Genomic DNA, 24,823 nt, shown 5'->3' on the forward strand with positions numbered 1-24,823 from the left:
AAAAAAAAAAAAAAAAGAAAATGAATCAGAGTAGTTATGTTCACCAAATCTTTACAGAACCTCAAAGTAAGTTTGGACTTACTAAAATTTTATGTGGAATGTGCTATACGAAGTCGTTTGTGTGTGTGTGGTTTCTGTTTTGCTTCAGGAATGCTTACTGCTTGATTTTACTCTCTGAAATTTTCATAGCTCAGAAATAATTGCTTGTCAGGTTAAGAAAGACTAAAATTTCTACACTCTGTAAAGTATGGATGCTGGCTGTGTTTAGCCCCTCAGCTTATTTCTTGAGAGTTCACAGGCTATTAAGAAGGTCGAGGATATCACTTAGCTGATGAAGACTGGAAACTTTGGAAAGATTGCACCTTGATTGGGCTTTTGGGAATGTTGACATATCTGAAAGGAACACGTGATGATTGCCTGAAAAAAATTAATGATTGATTCTCTTTTAGACTTTTTTTATAATAAAACCATTTGACATCATTTGAAGAAGAGAATATTTGCAAATAAATTTTGAGACATATAAACCACCTCATTGTCACTACTATTTTTATTAATTAAACCAGTGATTTTTTTTGGAAATGATACTAAGCTTTACTAAGAGCTTTAATCTCTAAACATTATCAAAGCAACAGAAGCACATATTTCTACTTTCACTCTGGTCAGTGTTTTCTCAACAATATTAGGAAGACTAGACAGGGTTGAGATGGTCTGGACAATTCCATCACTCATTTAAAATGTAGGGTTTAGACAGGTGAGCTGCTGAGAGTGTTGTCTAATAGAATTAAACATCCATGATGGTTTCATTGTATATGATGACATCTTGGCCTTGGCCTTTTGAGTGTTTCTTATCTTGACGATTCTGTTTGTTCTTTCCTTTTACATATCCCATATCTATTTTCTTTCCTCCTCCACTACTGTTGTCTTCTAAGCCACATTATCATTTCTCACTGAAGCACTGTAGTAGCTTCCTGTTGGTCCCCCATTTCCCTTTGTGCTCCTTCACAAATCAGTTCCCACTTTGCAGTCAAAGTGGCCATATAAACTGTCATCCAAATCACTTCAGGCTCCTGCTCAAAAACCCTCCCACTAATCCCCATTGTTCTCTTTCAAATTGATTTTCATTTTCTCAAAGCAATAAGGAAGAATGTTAAACATCAGAGAGTTGCTCATCTTTTTTCTCCTATTCATCTCATTGGTTTGGATTTTTTCTGAGAAATCTTAATTTTTTTCTTCTAACCTTTTAATTTTCAAGAACATTTTCTTGTTATCTGATAGCTTCTTTTCTTAAAGTATCCTGTTCTTGTTTAATGGGTACAATATTTTCTGTTACCTTTCTGAGAACATTTGAGATAACTTTCTTGTAATTTAGTTTTTCTGTTTCCCGAATGTCTCTAATTCCTCAGATTTCCTTTTTTTCCTCTTTTTTTTTTTTTTTTTCCTTTGGCTCTATCTTTTATATTGAAGGCTTACCACAATGGCTGTACCTGACTGTGTCAGGCACAAACATGTGAGTAGCAGCTCTAAAGAGTTTAGGCAGTACTGATCAGGTGGCAGTGGTTAAGAGGGGCTCTTTAATGTCAGGATTATGTTCCCTTTACCATAGGTGGTACAGTTTTTTGAGAGACAAATCCACCAACCTTTGCAGTGCACACCTGTGTGAATACATTCTGAGTAGGGGAAAGAGGCTGCCAGTCTTGTGCTTTATGCATACTTTAATCGTAATATTGATAACTAATATTTACATAGTGATTACTGTTTATCAGGCTCTATGTCCTTTACACATATTAACTCATTTAATCCTCATTAAGTGAGATGCTGGTATTACTGTTACTCCCTTTTAATAAATGAGGAAACTGAAACCCAAACAGATAAAGTAGCTTTCTCAAAATATCTCAGTTAGTGGCAGAACAAGGATTTGAATCCAAGCAGCCTAACTTTAACGCCTCCATTCTCCTTCCTTTTTCTGTGATCACCTATTCTCGGTCCAAATCCTCATCACTTTCCTCTGTTCTGCCTGGGCCCTTGAATCTGAATCTCTCTAGTTCACCTTCTCCAGACACTAATTCTGGTGTCCTTCAGGCTAGAAGGAGGCAGTTATCTGACTTTGCTGAGTTGGGAAGGGCCTGGAGACCTGACAGCTCCATACACAGTCTTTGATCCAATTTTACTTGCAGCCCCAAGTCTCGTCTCATCTTCTGAGGTACTATGCTTCCGTAGCCTCCACTTTTTTGGGATTTGAAAGGCAAATCAGCTTGTCTTTTTATTCCCAGCAGTGTGCTGGAGCCTGATTGTATTGGCTCACGAGCTGGTTGTGTACATCTCTTCCCAATGCCCATTCAGTAACATCAGATGGACGGCTTGAAATTGGTTGTTGTGTGGGGATTGACAGCATGGAAACTGGCTAGTGCTACACACTGGGGCTTTTCTTTTTCCAGGAGTTGGATGTTAAACATTTGTCAGCACAGCACTGATTCTACTGCTTCAGACACTTAGGTTTCAGCCTCTCTCTTCGACTGGATGAATGACCACACTCAAATCCTCTTTTCATATTCTGAAGTTTGGAGACAACCCTCATCTGTTTTTGATTTCTTCCCCATTGTGTATGTGGGAATGGAAAAGGACACGCACATGTGTGCCCCTCTGGATTTTACCCTTTAAATCTATTATTGCTTTTTGGTGGAGTTTTGGGAGAGGAAGGATAAATATAGCTATTACATCTGCCGTGTTTGATCAGATATCTCCCTCTGCGCTGAGGATAGACTTCTTAAGATATTCTGACCACCTCTCTTCCTCATCTCCTCCTGTTTTGCTCCTTCCTCACCATCTTCCAGCTAACCAGCCTTATTTTACTTCCTAGACTACACCTTTGTTTTCATTTCCTGTTTGCTTGGTTTGAGTTCCCTCAGCTTGTTCCAGATCTCTGCGGTCCCCGTACATTCTTCAACGCAAATGTCTTCCTCATAAACAGGCGTTTTCTCATGATTTACCCCTCCCATCTTCACCACCCCCTGCCAGTGCCATCTGGCCATATTTTATTTTTTTTAGAGCTTTTAACACCATCTTGAAATTATATGCTTGTTTACTTGCTTGCTGTCTGTTCTCTTCAATAGAATGAAAGCAAGAACTTTTTCTTCTTCAGTGCAATACCCACAAGCACCTGTATTTGTGCCCAGAACACAGTAGGGCTTCAGCAAATATTTCTTGAATGACTATTAAGTGAAAGAGTACATTCCTAGGCTTAAGGCCATCTGACCAGTTCTTCAAGAATTTCGTCTTACTGAGCTAAGAAAGCCCATTACATTGGATCCGTATTTTCAGGCACCATATGTAATACCACTTCGTTCCATAGGGCAGATGATCTTTTCTGTACTGTTTTCTTGTCCTTCTCCAATTATCTTTAAGTTTCCCATCCACACAATCATTGTGTTTTTGCATTGCTAGAGAATTTTTTTTTTATTGACACTGCCTCCCATTTCTACTCTCCACTATTCTTTGTTCTCTCAGATTTTGTGGGGTTTTTTTGTTTGTTCGCTTGTTTACTTCGTGTTTTCCTTTAAGACTGTATCAAAACATAAAGCAAAAGAATGTTTTGGCAGGAATAAAGCAGTCCATATGCTCGTGGGTAGCACTATCTCAAATGGGAAATGTTCCTACCTTTTCCTGCACCTTCATTTCTATGGTTTAAAATATTTGAGGGAAATTTTTTAGGCAGAAATATCCTGATAGACTGACAGTGTACGAGGCCTTTAAATTGACCTAGATATTTGCTGAGCTCTTCCTGTATGTGCAAAGCTCTCTTCTGTGCAATGGAAAAAATAATAACCATGTACCTCTTGCCTTCAAGGAATCCAAATCGTTGAAATATATGTCAGAGAGTGAATAATGCCACGGGAATGGTTAACAAGGAGCTCATATTACTTTTTCTTATCCTGAATTCCTTCTTTATGTCATTCATTGATAAATTCAGAGCAAATAACTTGGCTCAGAGGATTGAGAAACCTCTGGTTCCTTGGTGCATATTTGATCTGTCATTGTCAAAATTCGTTAACGACAATTTTTTTAGAAACTGAATTTGCTGTCAAATTACTTTTCCCAAAAACATGTTAAACTATGTTATAATAATTGATACAGCCTCTTTTGATAATTGAATTCTCTAGGAATTTCCTAGGCTCCCCCACTTTGCCGTCATAGTTAAAAGAAAGGATTGACATCTTCATACCTTGTTTTGCCTTCATTAGGAAACATATTGAATGCTGGTGTCATTCTAGGTTTTATTTACCTTTGACCATATATATTTGTTCTCTCTGCTCTTCAAATGAATTTTCAACTCATTCCTACTGCACATGATTAACTGTGTTATTGAACCCAGGTTGATTTAAACTAACAAGGTGAGCATTAGTTAATGGCTTTGTCAATGCCCTGCCTTTCCTCATCATAGACACATGGGGGCACCAGATTGATAGAAAAGGGAAATGTTTTCCTTTCTTCTTTGATGTGAGATGAAATGCATTAATTGGGACCTTTTTTAAAGTCAAATCAATATAGCTTCAATATTGGGTATCAGTAATCTCTAAGGACAAAATTAATACCAGTCCAATGAATACCAATCTGTTCTTACCTTCATTTTTTTCTTTCAGTCTTAAATATTAAGAATTCCTATTCGGCCAAGTTCTAGTAGCTCATACCTATAATCCCAGTGCTTTGGGAAGCTGAGGCAGGAGGATCGCTTCAGGCTGGAGTTTGAGACCAGCTGAGCAACAGAGTGAAACCATATCTCTATTTAAAAGAAAAAGAAAAGTAAAATTTCCATTCATCTGCGTTATGACCCATGCTGCAATTCACACTTCTATTAAATTAGGAAAAGACATTATCCTTGACAACTTGTTATTGACTGACATAAGCAGTTGGGAGGACCAATTTTAAAAATAGCTGTAGTTCAAAATAGTTGTCAAAAGCTTTTACAAATAGAAGGTATTTTCATGTGAAGAACTGGAGTTTTTATCTGTTTATATTTGCACTTTATTTTGTGTTCTGCACATTTGTGTTTAAAAGGTAAATGAATGAACTCTGATTTCCTTATGTGTTCCAGAATGGATTGTCTCCATTGCACATGGCCACACAAGGGGACCACTTAAACTGCGTCCAGCTTCTCCTCCAGCATAATGTGCCCGTGGACGATGTCACCAATGACTACCTGACTGCCCTACACGTGGCTGCCCACTGTGGCCATTACAAAGTCGCCAAGGTTCTCTTGGATAAGAAAGCTAACCCCAATGCCAAAGCCCTGGTGAGTGGCTCAACCAGCGAGTCCAGCCTCAGTTGTCTTGCTCACAACCTGCTGCCTCTGTATGTGAAGGGAATGCTTTGAGGAGGTTAAAATGGAAGGTGCTAGTTAAAGTGTACTTCTTGTCAATTTTTTCAAATATCCTTCAGGAAAGTCTACAAAATTTTCTATTTCCGACATGAGAAAGGCTGATGGAGCCAAACTGTTAATGTTTTTATGGTCACGTAAGTGATTCCCTTATGAACCCAAAGACTACACAATTATAAAAAGACTAAGGTGGCCAACGTCATCTTATTGTGGATAAACTTATAATTCTGTGAATTAAAAGTTTATTTGGAGATCTGAAAACGAGGCAAAGTTATCAAAAATATCTATTTTAAACATAAGCAGTCTAGGGATTTGTGAGCTAAAATTTTATATTATCTTAACCTTGTAAGTTAGTGAAATATTGCCTGTAATCTTCTGTTTCCTTTTGCCAATCAGAATTTTGGTCTGGTTTATAGGCTTCCCTTTAAAGTAATTTGTTCTTTTAGCCTTTAGCCGTGCTATACTTTGGTTTTCTCAGCAAAATGGTGTTTGTTGTCTTTGCAAAAATAAATGGTCCCAACTTAGTAAGCTGTCTATTTCAGAGTAAGCACCCATGTTTAGGAAAAAATAAGTCATCCAATTTTAGGGAAAGCATGTGAGTTTACTAGCAATTTTGAGGTAAAGGTTGTCATCATCCAATCGACCCTTTAAGGAAGGGTTTTTACCCCTTTCCAAAGAGTGCGGTCATCCCGTCTGGATAGATCTCTACCAGCTCTTGTACTCTGTGGGCTCTAAAATTGAGAGTGGGCAGGAAAGAATGACGAAAGAGAAACTCTCCAGACCCCAGACACCTCCTTGCCACTATAATTCTAAAACCTTTTACCAAACCAGCATTTCAAGATCTGTCTGTAGACCCACCCAGTCTATCAAACGTGTCTGAATTCTGAGAAGGGAGAAAGGAAATTAACAGTCATGACTCATTTTTCCATACAAGAAAAAAAAGTAAGTCCCAAAACAGGGCGTGGGCTCCCACTCTCATTTTCCTGTGACTCTGAAGATTTCACAACATATGGAGGTTATAGCCAGTCATCCTGGGATGGACTGTGGCCAAATGGTCTGAGAAGTCTTGGTGAAAGCACCTACAGTGACTTTGACCTAAGCTTTTACGGTGGACTCTGGTATTTTATAGTTCTCCAGGGGCTGCTGAAATACGTGCCACAGTCTCAACTGGCAGGCAGGACAACTTGGGACATAATTTATTAAAAAGCAGATTCTTTTATTAGATTAAATAGTAAACCAAATTATTCAAATAATGGGTTATTTACATTTCTGCATCCTTGGGGTAAACACCTACTTGAAGCATAAAGCTAGAGAAGAAATCAAAACATTTTAGAACTGGCCTTGTAGTTGTCTTAAAACACAGCAAAGAGAACAGAATAAACCTTGGTGAAGTGGAGCCGTGAGGACAAATGTTGGGGCCAGGAGTTATCAGTCTGTATTTGAAATGAGGTAGAGGAGGGACATATTATTATTATTATTATTATTATTATCATTAGTTATTTTGAAACAGAATTTCCCTCTTGTTGCCCAGACTGAAGTGTAATTGCACAATCTCGGCTCACTGCAACCTCTGCCTCCTGGGTTCAAGCGACTCTCCTGCCTCAGCCTCCCAAGTAGCTGGGATTACAGGTGCTTGCCACTATGCCCAACTAATTTTTGTATTTTTAGTAGAGATGGGATTTCACCATGTTGGTCAGGCTGGTCTCGAACTCCTGACCTCAGGTGATCCACCCACCTCGGCCTCCCAAAGTGCTGGGATTACACTTGTGAGCCACCACACCCAGCCAGGAGCATATTATTTGGAAGAGCGAATTCCGAAATAAAATAACGAAATGAATGATCATTTTTACCTCAGCTAACAAGGAGACTGTAACAAAAATTCACTTCCTGTTCATAATTACCAGGGCACCTTGGGTTCCTAGGGCAGCTAGACTACTTCCAGAATAGAATCTACATGCTGCTCAACCCTGGTACTTTCTGTTCATTTCAATTTACCACACATCATTTTAGCAAGACTATTTTACTGTACATAGTGAAACTGGATTTTGATGGAATGTAGTCAAGCAGGTATATGTATTTGTCCCTTGCAGAATGGCTTTACCCCTCTTCATATTGCCTGCAAGAAGAATCGAATTAAAGTAATGGAACTCCTTCTGAAACACGGTGCATCCATCCAAGCTGTAACCGAGGTGAGAAGAGTTAAGATTTCTGGGAGTCCTGAGATACCAAGAGTATAGCCTTAGCAGCCAGAGCCCCAGGGCCATCTCCAGGGACCAGCTAGTTTGTTGGTATATCATGGCCATAGACTGCATTCTGAACTATTCAGCAAAAGGGCTGCCAGTCCTTAGGAGAAGCAGACAAGCCTGTTGGTGGGTGAGTTGGATGCAAATGTATCACCATGTCAAGAAACGTAACCTAAAACATATGCTTAAGGGAAACGGCCCCATCACAGAAAGCATAATTTGTATCAAATCCTAAACTGTAGTACTTCTGTAATGGGTGCAGTTTTGTCCCCCAGGGGGCATTTAGTCATGTCTGGAGGTACTTTTAGTTGTCACAACTGGATAGTACTACTGGTATCTAGTGGGTCAAGGCCAAGGATGCTACTAAACAGTTTACAGTATACAGGACAGTCTCCCGCAACAAAAAATCATCTGATTCAAAATGTCAAAACCCTGCGCAAGACGACCTTGGTGCTTTTGTCAAGTAAGGATTACTCTGTCTCAAAACTCAAAATTAATGAAACTGCTGCTGAGGTTAGTAAAGGATTAGATCTAAGTTTCTCTCATAGGAACCAACTCAGAACTCAGATAAATGATCCATCAGAATCAGGACTGCACCTTCTACAAAGCAAACCAAGCCTGACACCTACCCTTTCAGACTTGTCCCAGACCCCCAACCTCCACCTCACTACCTCCTAGCACTCTGATCTCTGTTAATTCTAATTCTAACCCTTGGCACTTCCATAGACTAGACACTCTCTTGTTTGCCTCTGTATGTCTATGCCTCTGTGTGTCACACCCTCTTGGCCAGGCAAATCCTGCACATCCTTTAGAACCAGATCTGGGCCACCTTCTTCAGGAAACCTCCCCTCACTCCCCAGCCTGGACTACATGTTCCTTCTAGGAACCATCACCTCATCCTGTGCCCTTATCCAACTCTCTGACTTATGACTCAGTGGTGCCCCCAAGACCCCCAGAGGCTAAAGGCTCCTTGGAGGCAGGGCTGTGTCTGACTGGTCTTCATATACCCACAGTGTCTGGGCCATACATAGTAGATCATTCAGTAAAGTTTTGTTGAATACCTGATGCTTAACTATAGGATTTGAAGCAAACATAAAAATTAAAGTCTAGTCTAGTGATTGTTGCTTGGCTTCAGTTTCTTGCTTGCAAATGGAGTATTTGCCTAGATTTACAATTAGAATTTTTAAAATATGAAATGGTTGAGAATATGAATACTGATTTGCCATATTGTCCGGCTTATGGCTTCATATTAGGCAACCTGTTATTTTTAAGTATAAAATAGAAAGTTTACTTTCAGTGCATAGGAACCCTCTTACAGACCAGAATAGGCTCTAAAATAAAAGTAAATTCTTGGCTGATGTTTGAGTAAATGTCCAGAGGTGTCAACCAGTAATCCAGCTCTCTGTTCCCTAAGAGCTTTAAAAGGCAGTTTAGACCAAGATTTTGCCTTGCACGAGCTCTAACTACTCCCCTGCCAATGGAAAAAGGTGCCAAGACTATAACAAAATTCTCGTTTTCCTAATTGTCCTCCATTCTTCTCACTTTTTGAAGTCTAGGCAGCCAGAATTATTCCTTTTCTGTCTTTTACCTCACTTTGATTGTATAGAATTCCTCTCATATATTTTGGCATTTCTCAAATTTTGCTGAGATTAATTATCCCCTTCTGTCCCTTTTAAAAAACAGGTTAGCTTTTCTAGATATACTAAAAAAAAAAGTTTTATCAAGTTATGATGTTCATGTTGTAAGCTAAATTAAACTCTGAAAATTTAAAATGGAATCATTTCATATAAAAGCACAAGTAAATTATACTTTTAAAAAATTAATGACTTGAGATTTCTATCTTTCTTATTCACTCTATTTAAATCTCACAATCATGGACATATTCAATATAAAATATCCTGGAATCAATAAATTCTGCTTTATGCTGAATAGTATTCTGGGGTCTATGTACATATATGTGTATGTATGTGTGCATAGGATCTGAAGCAATTCAAGTCTAGTGAACATTGTAATATTTGCTTTATTTATATTGCCTTAATTTGTAATACCCATAAAGTTAAAAAATTAAATGTTTGAAACTATTAATGCTGATTTGTTCATTTATTAAAGAAACAGCTTCGTGTTAGGTACCCTGCTCTTTTATATGTGACATAAATGGGAATCATCTTTAAAGCCCAGAATAGGATCTGAAATAAAAGTTGACTTTTTACTAACATGTATGAAATCACCGCTGTCCTCCCTCTACACACACATATGGATAAGGAAGGTTTGTTAGTAAAGGGGAAAAACAACCTTCAAGTTATTTATCAGTTTTTTCAAAGATCTACATTAAAAGTATGAAATAAATTCTTTTTCTTTTTTAATAGGTATGACATAAGTCTTTCATAGTAACAGAATTTGCTTTAAGAAAATGATGATTATGTGTTGATATATTTACCGTTATAGAATCTGTAACATAATGGTGAATGTCCTGATTCTTCTAATCTGATCATTAAACTGGTTTAGATGGATGGATGGATGGCAGGCAGGCAGGCAGGCTCACCGACAAACCTCTTTTATGCTAAGCCAACAAACCACCATTTTCTTCTTTTCCCCTTAGTCGGGCCTTACCCCAATCCATGTTGCTGCCTTCATGGGGCATGTAAATATTGTATCACAACTAATGCATCATGGAGCCTCACCAAACACCACCAATGTGGTAAGTATTCTTTGAACGAAGGAGGTCCATTGTGAGTATTTAATAAACTGGCAAAGGTGATTTTTATCTACTTTTTTGTTTTTTATTTTTTTAAGAGTTGGAGTATTGCTCTGTCTCCCAGACTGGAATGCAGTGGTGCAATCATAGTTCACTGCGGCCTAGAATCCTGGACTCAGGTGCTCCTCCCACCTCAGCCTCCCAACTCACTGGGACTACAGGAATATGCCACCATGCCCGGCTAATTTTTAAATATTTTGTAGAGATGGGGGCCTCACTATGTTGCCCAGGCTGGTCTTGAACTCCTGGCTTCAAGCAATCCTCCTGCGTTGGCCTCCTAAATTGTTGGGCTTATAGGCATGAGCCACCATGCCCTACCTTATTGTTATTATAATTAATTAATATGTAATTAATATGACTACTTAAAAGAAGAAAATTCAAGAATACATTTGTTTCCTTTACTTCAAAGGCAAGATCCGCTCAGTCTCTAGTTGGCCACAAATTGTTAGGACTTATGAACTATGTTCATTAAACTTACAGGTGCATTACTACTGGATATTATGTTTTAAAAAATAAAGTGTGGCCAGACACGGTGGCTCACGCTTGTAATCCCAGCGCTTCGGGAGGCCGAGGCAGGTGGGTCACATGAGGTTGGAAGTTTGAGACCAGCCCGATCAACATGGAGAAACCCCCGTCTCTACTAAAAAATACAAAATTAGCTAGGTGTGGTGGCACATGCCTGTAATCCTAGCAACCCGGGAGGCTGAGACAGGAGAATTGCTCGAACCCGGGAGGCGGAGGTTGTGGTGAGCCGAGACTGCGCCATTGCACTCCAGCCTGGGCGATAAGAGTGTAACTCTGTCTCAAAAATAAATAAAAATAAATAAAAAATAAAGTGTGGGGAATATTTTCTACAACAAAACATTAAAAGTGCCACATGTTGGAGAGGTCATTTAGACACTATGGTTATTTATACAAAGAAGTGATTTCAGCAGGGTGAGGTGGCTCAGGCCCGTAATCCCAGCACTTTGGAAGGCTGAGATGGGTGGATCACTTAAGTTCAGGAGTTCAAGACCAGCCTGGCCAACACGGTGAAACCCATCTCTACTAAAAATACAAAAAAGAATTAGCTGGTTGTGGTGGTGCATGCATGTAATTCCAGCTACTCAGGAGGCTGAGGCATGAGAATAAGTTGAACTTGGGAGGCAGAGGTTGCAGTAAGCCGAGATCATGCCATTACACTCTAGCCTGGGCAACAGAGTGAGACTCCATCTCAAAAAAAAAAAAAAAAAAAAAAAAAGAAGTGATTTCAACTAACTTCAAGGTAGTCTCTCGTTAATGTGCTTCACCATGTTATAGCAAACCCGTGGAATTCTGTATCCATAGATTACTCAATGGTATTATTTTCCCACACTAAACATTGCTCTGTAGGAACCATGAGGCTCACTTCAGAGTAGCTATCAGAGTAGTAACTTACCACCCGTGATCTGCATGTGGCATTGTTTTACAGGATTTCAAATTTGACATCACAGTATTAGCACAACAGACCATAAACATAATAATGCTCATTGGACTCATGAGCATTAAAGAAGTAACAATAAACAAGCACCATCCTGGCACAGAAGGGGCAAGCTAGGAGGTCCTGCACCCTTACCCTGAGAGTCGGCTCCCCAGTAAGACTGCATCTTCCAGCAGCCCCAAGCAGCACAACCAAAACATAGAAATAGACCAGCTTCTCAGATGAAATACAGTCTTTCCTGGTACTAATTGCAGAGAATGTTTTCATTCGTAGAGGGAACACTGAGTAATACACTAAACGACATCCTCAACACCCTTCCAATAAACACAATCCACCAGTTTCCTGTGGAATCTGTCTTCACGTGTCCTTCCATGGAAGTAGGTGGCCTATAAAGCAAAGCTCAATTTATAAAGGCAGTTTAAAAGTGAGCATCACCTATGTGAGAGAATATATTTCGTTTTTATTTTTGTCCATTTCAGTGTATCTGTTTCTAATATCATTTTCATTTTTAATCAAGTGAAGAAGTAATCTGAATTAGAATCTACTTGGTGAAAAAATAGCGGGAGGGTGGTCCAGGGCAAAGAAAATGATCCACTGGGAAAAATGTCCAAAGACGAAGATATTGATCTGTTCAGATCAAACAGGAAATGCAAACCAACTGTTGACAAGCCAAATCCGGCCCTTGGCTATGTTTATGTTTTCCATGTAGTGTTTTGTTTTTAATTCTGAATTTATGGTCAATATTTAGGAGTAGGAAAATTTATATTAAATCCAGACTGCCACTTCTTTTGAAAAGTTGCATAGTGTGGCATGGTAAGGTTGGCATCCTGCATAGTGACAGCCACGAGCTGCAGATGTTGGGGGTGTGTGTGGGGGGGGGTGGCTGCCTGCTTCAGCGCAGGTGTGGGCTCTCTCAAGCACTCCACATCTGCCCAGCTGCACTCACTCACCCGCCTGCTTGGCTCCTATGAGCACTTGCCTTTCCAGCCCCAAGGGAGGCCACATTTAGGTTACTGAGCAGCGCCCCTGGTACAGTGGGTGACAAGACTCCCTAGGCTTATGCCAAAGTCTTTGCCTCATGGACCAGGTTCCTGTGAAATTCTTATGCATTTGACTTCCTAGCTTTTCAATAAGGAAGTGCTTAGGACTATTTTTTATTTTTGAAAAAAGTCCATCATAAGCTTTATGCCAAATAAAATACTCCACTCTTCTTCAGAGCTGCAGCTAATTTACTTTGGCTCATGTTCCCTAGAGAGGAGAAACAGCACTGCACATGGCAGCTCGCTCCGGCCAAGCTGAAGTTGTGCGGTATCTGGTACAAGACGGAGCTCAGGTAGAAGCTAAAGCTAAGGTATGCGCAATACTTGAAAAGTGTTTGAAACTGAGGAAAAATCCTTTGATTTTCATAAAACTTTTAAGTATATATATGCTGTCTTTCAAAATACTTTAAAATAGTGAACAACCTCCAATAAGGAAAGTCCCTACCCAAGTAACACTGTGAAAAATCCCTTCCCTCCACATTTGTTCATTCGATTATTTAACAAAATGAAATAGGATGAGATGAGAACTTGTGCCTGGAACTGTCAGCACATGGCTAGTCCCTAACAGGTTGGGGACTGAATCTAGACTTGGTCCAAAGTTCTTCACACTCCGTGGAGAAGGGCTTATGCACAAAGCTTCTAGAACAATCACAACCTAGAAGAATAACTGAGCTTTTTTGGTTGACTTGTAAGTCAGCTGTCAACAGCCACAAAAGGAAAATGGGGGATTTTATTTTTTTCTACACAAGCTGTTTGGCCACTTCAGAATTGGCCTTGTATTTCACCTGCAGGAGAAACCCACTTATCTGCTGCTATAGGGATGGATAGTTTGGTCTGGTTATCAGAATGGCAGTTCAGGTCCAGAATCATAAACCATTTAATTTCAACCTACAATATGTAAATATACATTTGCACAGTCTGCAGTCTCTAGTTTCAAGTTAAGGGGTGGCAGTAGTAGCAGTATACGAGATTTTTCCTTGGCACCTATTTTTTTCTGCTTTCAATATTCCTCTTCTCTCTTGCGGCATCTCCCTAACTCCTCTCATGCTTCCTACTGGTTAGATAGCCCCTCTTACTTTGACATTGACCCTCGTCCTCCTTATTCTTCCAAAATGGTGTCCTCTATTCTAGCCTCTTTTCTCTACCTTTCCTGCTTAAACTATTTACCTCAACCTTATCACAATTCAGTAGAGAATTTCTATTTCGAGGACTACCACAGGGATCTTTGAGCAAATTAAGATGATTTGCACCTCCCACTTGGGGATTAGACCCAAGGGGATCGGGACTTGATGAGTACCTCCTGCCTTTGGATGAACTGTAGTGATGTGGCTCTCCAGTCTAGACAGATGCAGCCCATACCAGGATACACAGCTTGGCAAGCAGAGGGCATCAGCCCCTGCTGACCCTTCGGCTGGGAGCCTTTGCACAGGTATACTGCGCAACCCTACACTGCCTTCCTCACACTCTGTGTTTGTCTATGGGAAGACAGAACCAACAAAATAATTCATTCCATGTGAGTGGATAATAACTGGTGTGGAGGTATAATATCCCTCCCAGGTATATGAGTTTTACTAGGATACATTGTCTTATCTCCCAAAGAAGGAGCAATTAAAGTTCAAATTTGATTCTCTGTGCAGGTGTTGTTGGGGGGTCATTTATAGACAGAACTGCCTTTCATGGTTTTCTTATTAATGGTTCACTCTCCAAAGGTATTTAATGAGCTTAAAGCTACCATCTCCTCATTTCTGAACACTGAAGAAAAAGACAAATGAGTTTTTTTAGCATTGACTCAAAAAATTGATTGTACCTCTTACATCAAGCAGCAAATGTTCCGTGAATTTTTCATAAAGGCACCATTGTTTCCTCAGCTCATCAGCCTTACATTTCTACCTTGCTGTTTAGGACGACCAAACCCCACTCCACATTTCAGCCCGACTGGGGAAAGCAGACATAGTACAACAGTTATTGCAGCAAGGAGCATCTCCAAATGCAGCCACAACTTCTGGGTACACCCCACTTCACCTTTCCGCCCGAGAAGGGCATGAGGATGTGGCCGCATTCCTTTTGGATCATGGAGCATCTTTATCTATAACAACAAAGGTATGAAAGCGTATCTCAGAATCCTGCTCTGTTCCCCCAAATACATCTTCCTTACAGTTCCCAGCACAGTCACAGGTCCAGAAGCCTCACAACAGCATCTATTCTTGCAATCCCACGGTAGTCATTAATATGGCCAGCAAAGCTCTGTGATGGGAGAGGGTAACTGATAGTATTTTGTGCGGGTTTTTTTGCCTTAAGTTTCTTAGTACATTATCTTCCAATGAAACCTTACTGATATCCAGAGTCAGACTTCTTGTAAGTTATTTGATGGCCTTAAATTTTAGTTTAAAAACAGAGCTACAGATTAGCAAAATGCTCAGGCCGAGCACACAAACCACGCTATCACAGCTTGGTTGGTAGATGCTTTTATAACACTTGGAAAACTGGCAGTGAATTTTTCTTGGGGTTGTTTTTGTTTGTTTTTGTTCTTTCTGTTGTCATTATTGTCTTGTCTGATTTATGGTTTGATTTATTTTTATCTCAACTCTGATGCCTTAGAGTAATACCCTAACATAAACAGTTGCTCTGCATGTGCAGAATGCAAAATTTGGAGCTCATTTTTCTTGTGATGCTACATAAGCCTAGCAAGTGTGATAGCAAGATGAATTGGCTTGTGGTGCGCCTTCCAAAGCTAGTAACTGGTACTGCACTCTTTTATTTGGATGCAGATAAGAAAGATTAATGTGTAATCAATATAGAAGATAATTACAAATAGAGAACTATCAGGATAAATGATGACTACCTCAAATTTCATTTCTTGTGATTCTTTGGGCTCTTCAATAGAGTTGAGATGCAAGTTCAGGAAGCTCATTTGATGTGAAACAGAGCAATGGGTGATGGAGTCTTGAGTGTTCAGGCATTTCACCATACCAGCTGCACATTCCTTTTAGTTTGCTGTAGTCTCATGAGGTCGAATGTGCTGATGACCCTCTAATCCCTGACTCATGATTGGGACCCCCACAACAGTGTGCTGATTGGCTGGTTGATACACAGATTCTTGTAGGAGTTGGAAGCCTGAGGGAGCAGCCACTCAGCTATTAACATCCAATTGTTGCATGTTTGTCCATGTGTGATTATTCAGTTCACCTACAGAATAGGCATCTCATCATTCTAAAACCATGTCATTGTTCAGTTCACCTCTGGTGTTAAAGGTGAGAGAATTTCTGACTCCTCCTGAAGACTAGAGGACACATAAGGATTGTGTATACGTGGAGAAACAGGGAAAGAAGAAGAGAAAGTGTCCGGTCTGGTGATATGAGATTGTGAGAGGTTCAGACTTCCCCTGGATTTTCCCAAACCCTCCAAACTGAGTCTGGGACCCTCTAACTTATTCTTCCCACAATATGAAACTCTTAAAGCAGTTCTAGAATAAGCCCCAGATCCAGCTTTCCAACTTCATCCTGGTGAGATACCTGATGACTCCCAGAACCAATAGCATGTCGTGGTTCAGTCAGCAGAAGGGAGAAAGATTAGGTATCCTGGTATGTTGTACTCACACCCTGTCGATAAGAAGGCTCTTGAACTCTTATCTATGAGTCTGGGACTTTAAATGCAGACTTCACTGCTCATCATCACTAGAATAAGTAATCAGTTCTGGAAGGCAGTGCCCTTATGTCATATCTTTTTGTTTGTTGTTTGGTTTGGGTTTTGTGTGTGTTTTCCTTACATCATTTCTATTGTTCATTATGTTTATGGTTCTTTTTTTTTCAGAAAGGATTTACCCCTCTCCACGTGGCAGCAAAATATGGAAAGCTTGAAGTTGCCAATCTCCTGCTACAGAAAAGTGCATCTCCAGATGCTGCTGGGAAGGTAAGAGGTCACCAGCCACCCTGAAGCAGGCCACTTCCACGATCACAAAACACACACTTGCTAATATTCACTAATGGCCACCCGAGTTGTAACTAAATATTTAAGTCCCACTAGGATGAAGAGCACTTGGGAAATAAAAGGTAATGCTGGGGTCCAAGTACTGTGGAAACCGGGATGTAAATATGCCCTATGTTGTGTCCAATCTAATCTCATTTACTCAATCTAGGCCTCTGGTATTAAGACACCTTTGACACTGGTTATTGTTTCTGCACATGTTTTCAGAGCGGGCTAACCCCACTGCATGTAGCTGCACATTACGATAATCAGAAAGTGGCCCTTCTGCTTTTGGACCAAGGAGCCTCACCTCACGCAGCCGCAAAGGTACCTATAATTCCACAGCCTAAGGAGACTGATGGGTAAGGTCTATCAGTCTCTATCTGCACATCTACTCCTGCTTCACCAGGAGCACCCTCCTAGTTTAGGCACCACTAAAAAAATCACAGAAATAGAAGCACCTTAGGACGTCTGTGCCTTCAGTGATTTAGTCTGCTAATATGGTAGATGCTCAGGAAATATTTACTTGTCAGTTGATTGTCTTTGACAATCCAGGACCTCCTGGAGGAAGGAGAGCTGGAACACTCTTTAGCCAGATGAAAAACATAAGCACAGCCTGAGGGAGTAAGAAAGTTCTGATTTGTCAGAATTATGAAATATGTGTTACATTTTTCTGGCCATCTAATTGCCTTCAAGTTGTTTATTTGAATTTAGTAAAATAGGTTGAGAGATTTTACATGTGTGTTTTTATTATTGCTAAGGAGGATCTTTATTGTTAGGACATTTTTGATCAGTAGACAACTTAGATTTCTAAGAAAAGAGAGAAACTGAGTGGGTATATAGCTATGTTATTATTTTAGTAATCTAATTTGAGGGACAAATCATAAAGAAGAGCTTCCTTAAAGACAGGTTAATAGAGTGCCATTGCTTTAATATGCTTCCTATTGTTGAGCAGGTGGCTATGATCAGAGAACACTGAAATGATGCAAACCACCATTTCAGTGTTCAGTTATTTCGCTAAACACTATTGGTTGAAGGACCCTTGAGTATCCCTTATGCTCCTTATGCTTTTTTTAAATTTATTTTTGGAGACCTATGTGGTGGTGCCATCTCAGCTCACTGCAAGCTCTGCCTCCCAGGTTCACGCCATTCTCCTGCCTCAGCCTCCCGAGTAACTGGGACTACAGGTGCCCACCACCATGCAGGGCTAATTTTTTGTATTTTTAGTAGAGACTGGGTTTCACCGTAACCAGGATGGTCTTGATCTCCTGACCTTGTGATCCACCTATCTCAGCCTCCCAAAGTGCTGGGATCACAGGCGTGAGCCACTGCGCCCGGCCTCCCTTATGCTTTTTACATCTTTGACTTACTGTTCCATGTAGGGGCAGCTGCAGTGCTCTCCTTTAAACCTAATGTTTAGATCACATGATTGTATACACAGATGAATGAACCAGGGTTGTTCTAGATTACTTTAGATACACTAAGAGACCAACTTTTGGGTACTCTCTCCGTTTAGAGAGTATGTTATCTTCGATAGATATTTCTTCCTGGAAACTTTCAATCATTTTCTGCCCCATCCTCTCCAGAATTATACCTAAAAATCTAAAATGAAATCTCAGATTCAAAATCAAACTCCCAACTTTGCTTTTAATCTAAATGTAGCTTTCCCCTCCATAATTTCTGACCCTGACAAACATTCTTTCTATTACAAAACCATGACTTGACTTGATAAAACTTTTATCCTGAAAAAAAGATATAGCAGCATTATTCATGATAGCCAAAAGGTGGAAACAACCCAAATATTCATTGATGGATGAATGCATATACTCACTGCGCATATACACACAGGGAATATTATTTAGCCTTTAAAAGGAAGGAAATTCTGACATACGCTACTATAATACGTGGAGGAATCTTGAAGACATTGTGCTAAGTAAGCCAGTCACAATAGGACAGATGTGTGATTCGACTTATATGAAGTACATAGAGTAGTAAATTTATGGAGACAGACAGAGGATGGTGGATGTCAAAGGTAGAAGGAGAAGGGAATGGGGAGTTAATGTTTAATGGATACAGAGTCTCAATTAGGAAGACTAAAAAGTTCTGGAGATGGATAATAGTGATGGTTGGAGAACAACGTTGAATACACAGTACTTAATACTACTGACCTGTACACTGAAAAATGCTTTAAATGGGAACTTTTGTTATGATATTTTAGCATAATTTTAAGGAGAAAGATTTGTAAGGAATTTAATGGTTGTACATTTTATTTCATTTCATTTTTACCCCTGTATGTGTGTGCTACTTTCCTTTTCTTTTCCTTTTCTTTTCTTTTCTTTTTTTTTTTTTTTTTTTTTTTTTTGAGATGGAATCTCGCTGTCACCCAGACTGGAGTACAGTGGCACGATCTTGGCTCGCTGCAACCTCCACCTCCTGGGTTCAAGCAATTCTCCTGTCTCAGCCTCCTAAGTAGCTGGGATTACAGGCGTGTGCCACCATGCCCAGCTAATTTTTGTATTTTTAGTAGAGATGGGGTTTCACCGTGTTGACCAGGCTGGTCTTGAACTCCCAACCTCAAGTGATCCTCCCACCTTGGCCTCCCAAAGTGCTGGGATTACAGGGGTGAGCTACCTTGACCTATGTATAAGTAACCCCAAGTCCTTCGTCCTTCAGAGATAACAAGTAAATAATTAGTAAGTGAACTATTTTTTCCTTGAATGAGAATAGTAACTTTGGCACAAAAAGCAGTGTAAAATTGACCAAAGTTATANACAGTGGCACGATCTTGGCTCGCTGCAACCTCCACCTCCTGGGTTCAAGCAATTCTCCTGTCTCAGCCTCCTAAGTAGCTGGGATTACAGGCGTGTGCCACCATGCCCAGCTAATTTTGTATTTTAGTAGAGATGGGGTTTCACCGTGTTGACCAGGCTGGTCTTGAACTCCCAACCTCAAGTGATCCTCCCACCTTGGCCTCCCAAAGTGCTGGGATTACAGGGGTGAGCTACCTTGACCTATGTATAAGTAACCCCAAGTCCTTCGTCCTTCAGAGATAACAAGTAAATAATTAGTAAGTGAACTATTTTTTCCTTGAATGAGAATAGTAACTTTGGCACAAAAAGCAGTGTAAAATTGACCAAAGTTATAAAGCAATTAGTATAGCAGGTGACTCCAATCTCTCTTTCTGCTCACAAATAATTTTTTTTTTTTTTTTTTTTTTTTTTGTCACCCAGGCTGGAGTGCAGTGGCTCGATCTCGGCTCACTGAAACCTCTGCCTCCCAGGTTGAAGCGATTCTCCTGCCTCAGCCTCCCAAGTAGATGGGACTACAGGCATGTACCACCACACCCAGCTAATTTTTGTATATTTAGTAGAGATGGTGTATCACCATGTTGGCCAGCTGGTCTCAAACTCCTGACCTCAGGTGATCCACCTGCCTTGTTCTCCCAAAGTGCTGGGATTACAGGCGTGAGCTGCTGTGCTAGGCCCACAAATAACACTTAAACAGGGCAATAGTTGGTATATTCCTAGTTCATTTTGCCTTTATATGTGTCAGACAAGACTTCGTATTCATAGTTCCCTATCTGCAAAACATCCTTTACAAAGATTTGAAAAGAAAAGCAGTCCTTTAAATAATTCTTTATAACATTCCATTAGCCTTAGGCATAGTTTTATAGTCAATTAAACACAGGTGTTTCTAATGGGACATTGATTCTCATTTCCATGCACAATTGCTTCCATAAGAGCATGGGTAATGCCATCTCTGGCACATGTCCAACAATCCCTGTCTTCGGGGCAGTGGTACTGGTCAGGAACTTTTTCTAGACTTTAATCTCAAGCAAAGCCAGTCATATAATTTTAGGTATTGGCTTTATCTGCTAGGAAAAAAAAAAAAAAAACCTAGCTACAATGCTTTAAATTGATGAGCCTCCATTTTCTCATGGCACAAACAGTCAGGAGGTAGACGGGGCAGTTGTTGATGTTGATATAGGGTGTTGAGGCAAGTTCCCTGTGACTTAAAAAACTCAGTTTGGGGGTACAAGTGCAGTTGTGTTACATGGATATATCGCCTAGTGCTGAAGACAGGGCTTTTAGTGTAACCATCACCCAGAATGTGTACATTGTACCCATTAGAGAATTCTTTGTCCCTCGCCCCACTCCTATGCTCCTACCTTTCCAAGTCTCCAATGTCTATTATTCCACTATGTCCATGTACACACATTTAGCTCTCGCTTTTAGGCAAGAACATGCAGTATTTGATTTTCTGAGTTATTTTACTTAAGATAATGGCCTCCAGTTTCATCTGTGTTGCTGCAAAAGATGTAATTTTATTCTTTTTTATAGCTGAGTAGTATTCCATGGTGTGTGTGTGTATTTATGTGTGTATACATGTATATACACATAAATTATATACATTATAATTAGATATAATATATAATTGATTTCCAGCTTTATATTTGTCCAACAAGACTTTATAGCTGAGTAATAGTCCACTCAGCTATAAACATAGAGTATATACATATATATGTATACATACACACAGGGTATGCAATATGTGCATATCATGGAATACTACTATATGTATGTATATATATCTGTATACACACACACACCATGGGATACTACTCAGCTCTAAAAACGAATAAAATAGGCCGGGTCCAGTGGCTCACACCTGTAACCCCACCACTTTGGGAGACTGAGGCGGGAGCATCCACAAGGTCAGGAGATGGAGACCATCCTGGCCAACATGGTGAAACCCCTTCTCTACTAAAAATGCAAAAATTAACTGGGCATGGTGGCTGGCTTCTCAGGAGGCTGAGGCAGGAGAATCACTGGAACTCAGGAGGTGGAGGTTGCAGTGAGCCAAGATCACACCACTGCACTCCAGCCTGGGTGTCACAGCGAGACTCAGTTTCAAAAAAATAATAATAATAAATAAAATGTATATATCCCACATATTCACATATTCTTTATCTAATCATCCATTGGTGTACACTAAGGTTGATTACAGGACTTTGCTATTGTGAATGGTGCTGCAATAAGTATATGAGTGCAAGTATTTTTTTTTTTTTTTGATATAATGATTTATTTTCCTTTGGGAAATATCTAACCAGTGGTAGGATTGCTGGATCAAAGGTAGTTCTATTTTTTGTTCTTTGAGATATCTCCTTACAATTCTCCTTAGAGGTTATATTAATTTACATTCCTATCAGCAGTGTATAAACATTTCCTTTTCTCTGCATCCTTGCCAGCATCTATTATTTTTGACTTCTTATAACAGCTATTCTGTGTGAGATGGTATCCAGTTGTGGTTTTGATTTGCATTTCTCTGATGATTAGTGATGATGATCATTTTTTCATATGCTTCTTGGCCATTTGTGAGTCTTCTTTCACAAAATGTCTGTTTGTGTCCTTTGCCTTCCTTTTAATGGGGTTATTTTTTTTTTTTTTTCTTGTTGAGCTGTTTGAGTTCCTCATAAATCCTGGATATTAGTTCTTTGTCAGATGCATAGTTTGTGAATATTTTCTCCCATTCTCTATGGTATCTGTTCACTCTATTGATTTTCTCTTTTGCTATGCAGAAGCTTTTTAGTTTACTTAAGTCCCATTTGTCTATTTTTTGACTTGCTGCATTTGATTTTGAGGTCTTAGTTCTGAATTTTTTCCCTAGTTCAATGTCCAAAAGAGTTTTCTTATGGTTTCTTCTAGAGTTTTTATATTTTCAGGTATTACATTTAAGTCTTTAATCTATCTTGAGTTAATTTTTGTATATGGTGAGAGTTATGGGTCCAGTTTCATTTTCCTTCATGTGGCTATCAAATTTTCCTAGGCATCATTTATTGAATAGGATATCCTTTTCTCTGTGTTTATTTTTGTTAACTTTGTCAAAGATCAGTTGACTGGAGGAATGTGGCTTTATTTATGTGTTTTCTGTTCTGTTCCATTTTTCTATGCATAGATTTTATAACAGTGCCATGCTGTTTTGGTTATTATAGCCTTGTAGTATAATTTGAAGTTAGGTAATATGATGCCTCCAGCTTTGTTCTTTTTGCTTAGGATTGCTTTGGCTATTTGGGCTCCTTTTTGATTCCCTATGAATTTTAGGGTTGCTTTTCTAATTCTGTGAAAAATGACGTGGATATTTTAACAGGGATTGCAATGAATCTTTGGCTTTTCCCTTCAAAGACAGTTGATTGGTTGCCAAATTTACTTTCAAGCCACAGGCAGCAAGAAAGTCAGCACAACAGGGCTTTCTCAGAAGTTCCACCAAACCACATCTCCTTACACCCCACTGGCCACTTCTATGTGCAAAAAAAGTTGGGAAATAGTGCTGAGCACACTGCTAGAAAAGTTTGTGTGTTTGTTTTGTTTCGCTTTTATTTTTTGTGTTTTGGTTTGGGGGTTTGTTTGGTTTTGCTAAAAAAGAAAGGAGAACAAATACAGAGCAGGCAATCTGCCTTCTTTCCTCCAGGGAAGTTCAGGCATTCCTGAATTCTGGCAGTGGTGAGAGATAAGGGACAGAGCCTCAATAGGGCATGATTACTATATGGATGTGACAGCAGCAACCTCAATGTTAACTCTTCATCAAATCACATCCTTTGTCCTTTTTCTTAGAGTATGTGATGCCTTCTTCTTACCCTTTCTTCTCCTTTCTTCTCTTTTAAAATTACCAATGTATTATCTTACTCATACATGTCCTAGAAATGTGATGAGGTTTCACAAATTGCGGTACTGAAAAGTAGATGGGCTGCTCTAATCTATTTTAGTCCAATCTATTTCCTGTGGCAGGACCTTATGCTGGCAAGAGGATTGGCTTGAGTTCAGGTATAACCTGGATACTAATTGTAGAAGAGATAGTAAGTTTTAAGTATTATTTATCAGATTTCTGTTCCATAAAATATGCAACATATCTATTGATGTGGATCAGTATATTTGTGAAAGTTCTTGAAAAAAATTCAATTATGATTTAAATGCTACATATTACTTTTGATAATTTTAAATTGCATTTGCTTTTAATTTTGAAATACAAAAGCACATGTGGCAAGCACTTTGTCTTCTACATCAAGAGGGAAAAAAATATAGGTCAAAATTATACTACAGTTGAATCACTCGCTGTTTAATTTTTCTTTTGATAGATGCATCTGCCTTTGTTAGTGTGGCAAGTGAGGATCATGTTACTTTTCACAAAGTAGAAACAACTTAGAAAATTTAGAAAATTCCATTATAAGCCTCAAGATAAATGTGCTTATTATTTGAAGATATTTCTTAAGTCTTTCTGAGATTGATTTTTCATAGTAAAATAATACCTGAGTCATTTTTCCCTTGCTTTGTACTTTCCTTTGTGTCTCAGGTAAGGAGCTCAAGATAAATCCTTGAGCAATAATAGTAATTTGTCTGGAATTGGCATATATTACAGAGCTGGGTCTGTCTGTCTCTGTCTGTCTGTCTCTCTGTCTCTCTGTATCTGTCTCTCCCTGTCTCTGTCTGTCTGTCTCTCTCAGAGTTTTAAAGACAGACTCTCCCTATGTTGCCCAGGGTGGTCTTGAGCTCCTGGGCTCAAGTGATCCTCCTGCCTCAGCCTCTAAAGTAGCTGAGACTACAGGCATGCACCACCATACCTGACTTCTGCAGTTCTCTTGATTAAAAAAATTTTTTAGGACATAGGATTCTTTTTGGTGGCATTAGAAGTAAACAAGATTTTCATGTGTGAGGGGATCTTGAGCTGCTTTACCTTAGTTAGGGGTTGAAAAGTGACTAACCTGAAGATTATGTCAATAGCAAAAGCAAGAAGAGAGAAGATACATGATAAGAAGCTAAATTCTGAGTTTATCTTGCCTTTACCACTTGAAGTAGTTAGGTTAGTGTTAGACACATTGACTAATTATATTTCCTATTTTAGTGCTGCTTTGTGAATTTTCTCTTTTATGCTGGAGTGTTGGGGAGATGAAACAATTCGCCTCCTCCTGTCACTCACTGTAGCATTGGGCTCAGACCA

At 39.5% G+C, this 24,823-nt stretch overlaps 1 protein-coding gene across 1 annotated transcript in view; it reads left to right on the top strand.

Moving 5' to 3' along the window:
- The window catches only part of ANK3 (ankyrin 3), a 366,065-nt gene that overhangs the window by 178,670 nt on the left and 162,572 nt on the right, over positions 1–24,823 (top strand). The window contains 7 exon segments of the mRNA XM_017855490.1: positions 5,090–5,287; positions 7,462–7,560; positions 10,214–10,312; positions 13,081–13,179; positions 14,771–14,968; positions 16,679–16,777; positions 17,060–17,158. Coding sequence (XP_017710979.1) covers positions 5,090–5,287; positions 7,462–7,560; positions 10,214–10,312; positions 13,081–13,179; positions 14,771–14,968; positions 16,679–16,777; positions 17,060–17,158 — 891 coding nt within the window.

This window comes from Rhinopithecus bieti, unplaced genomic scaffold (assembly GCF_001698545.2).
Source record: "Rhinopithecus bieti isolate Rb0 unplaced genomic scaffold, ASM169854v2 scaffold_39703, whole genome shotgun sequence".
NCBI lineage: Eukaryota > Metazoa > Chordata > Mammalia > Primates > Cercopithecidae > Rhinopithecus > Rhinopithecus bieti.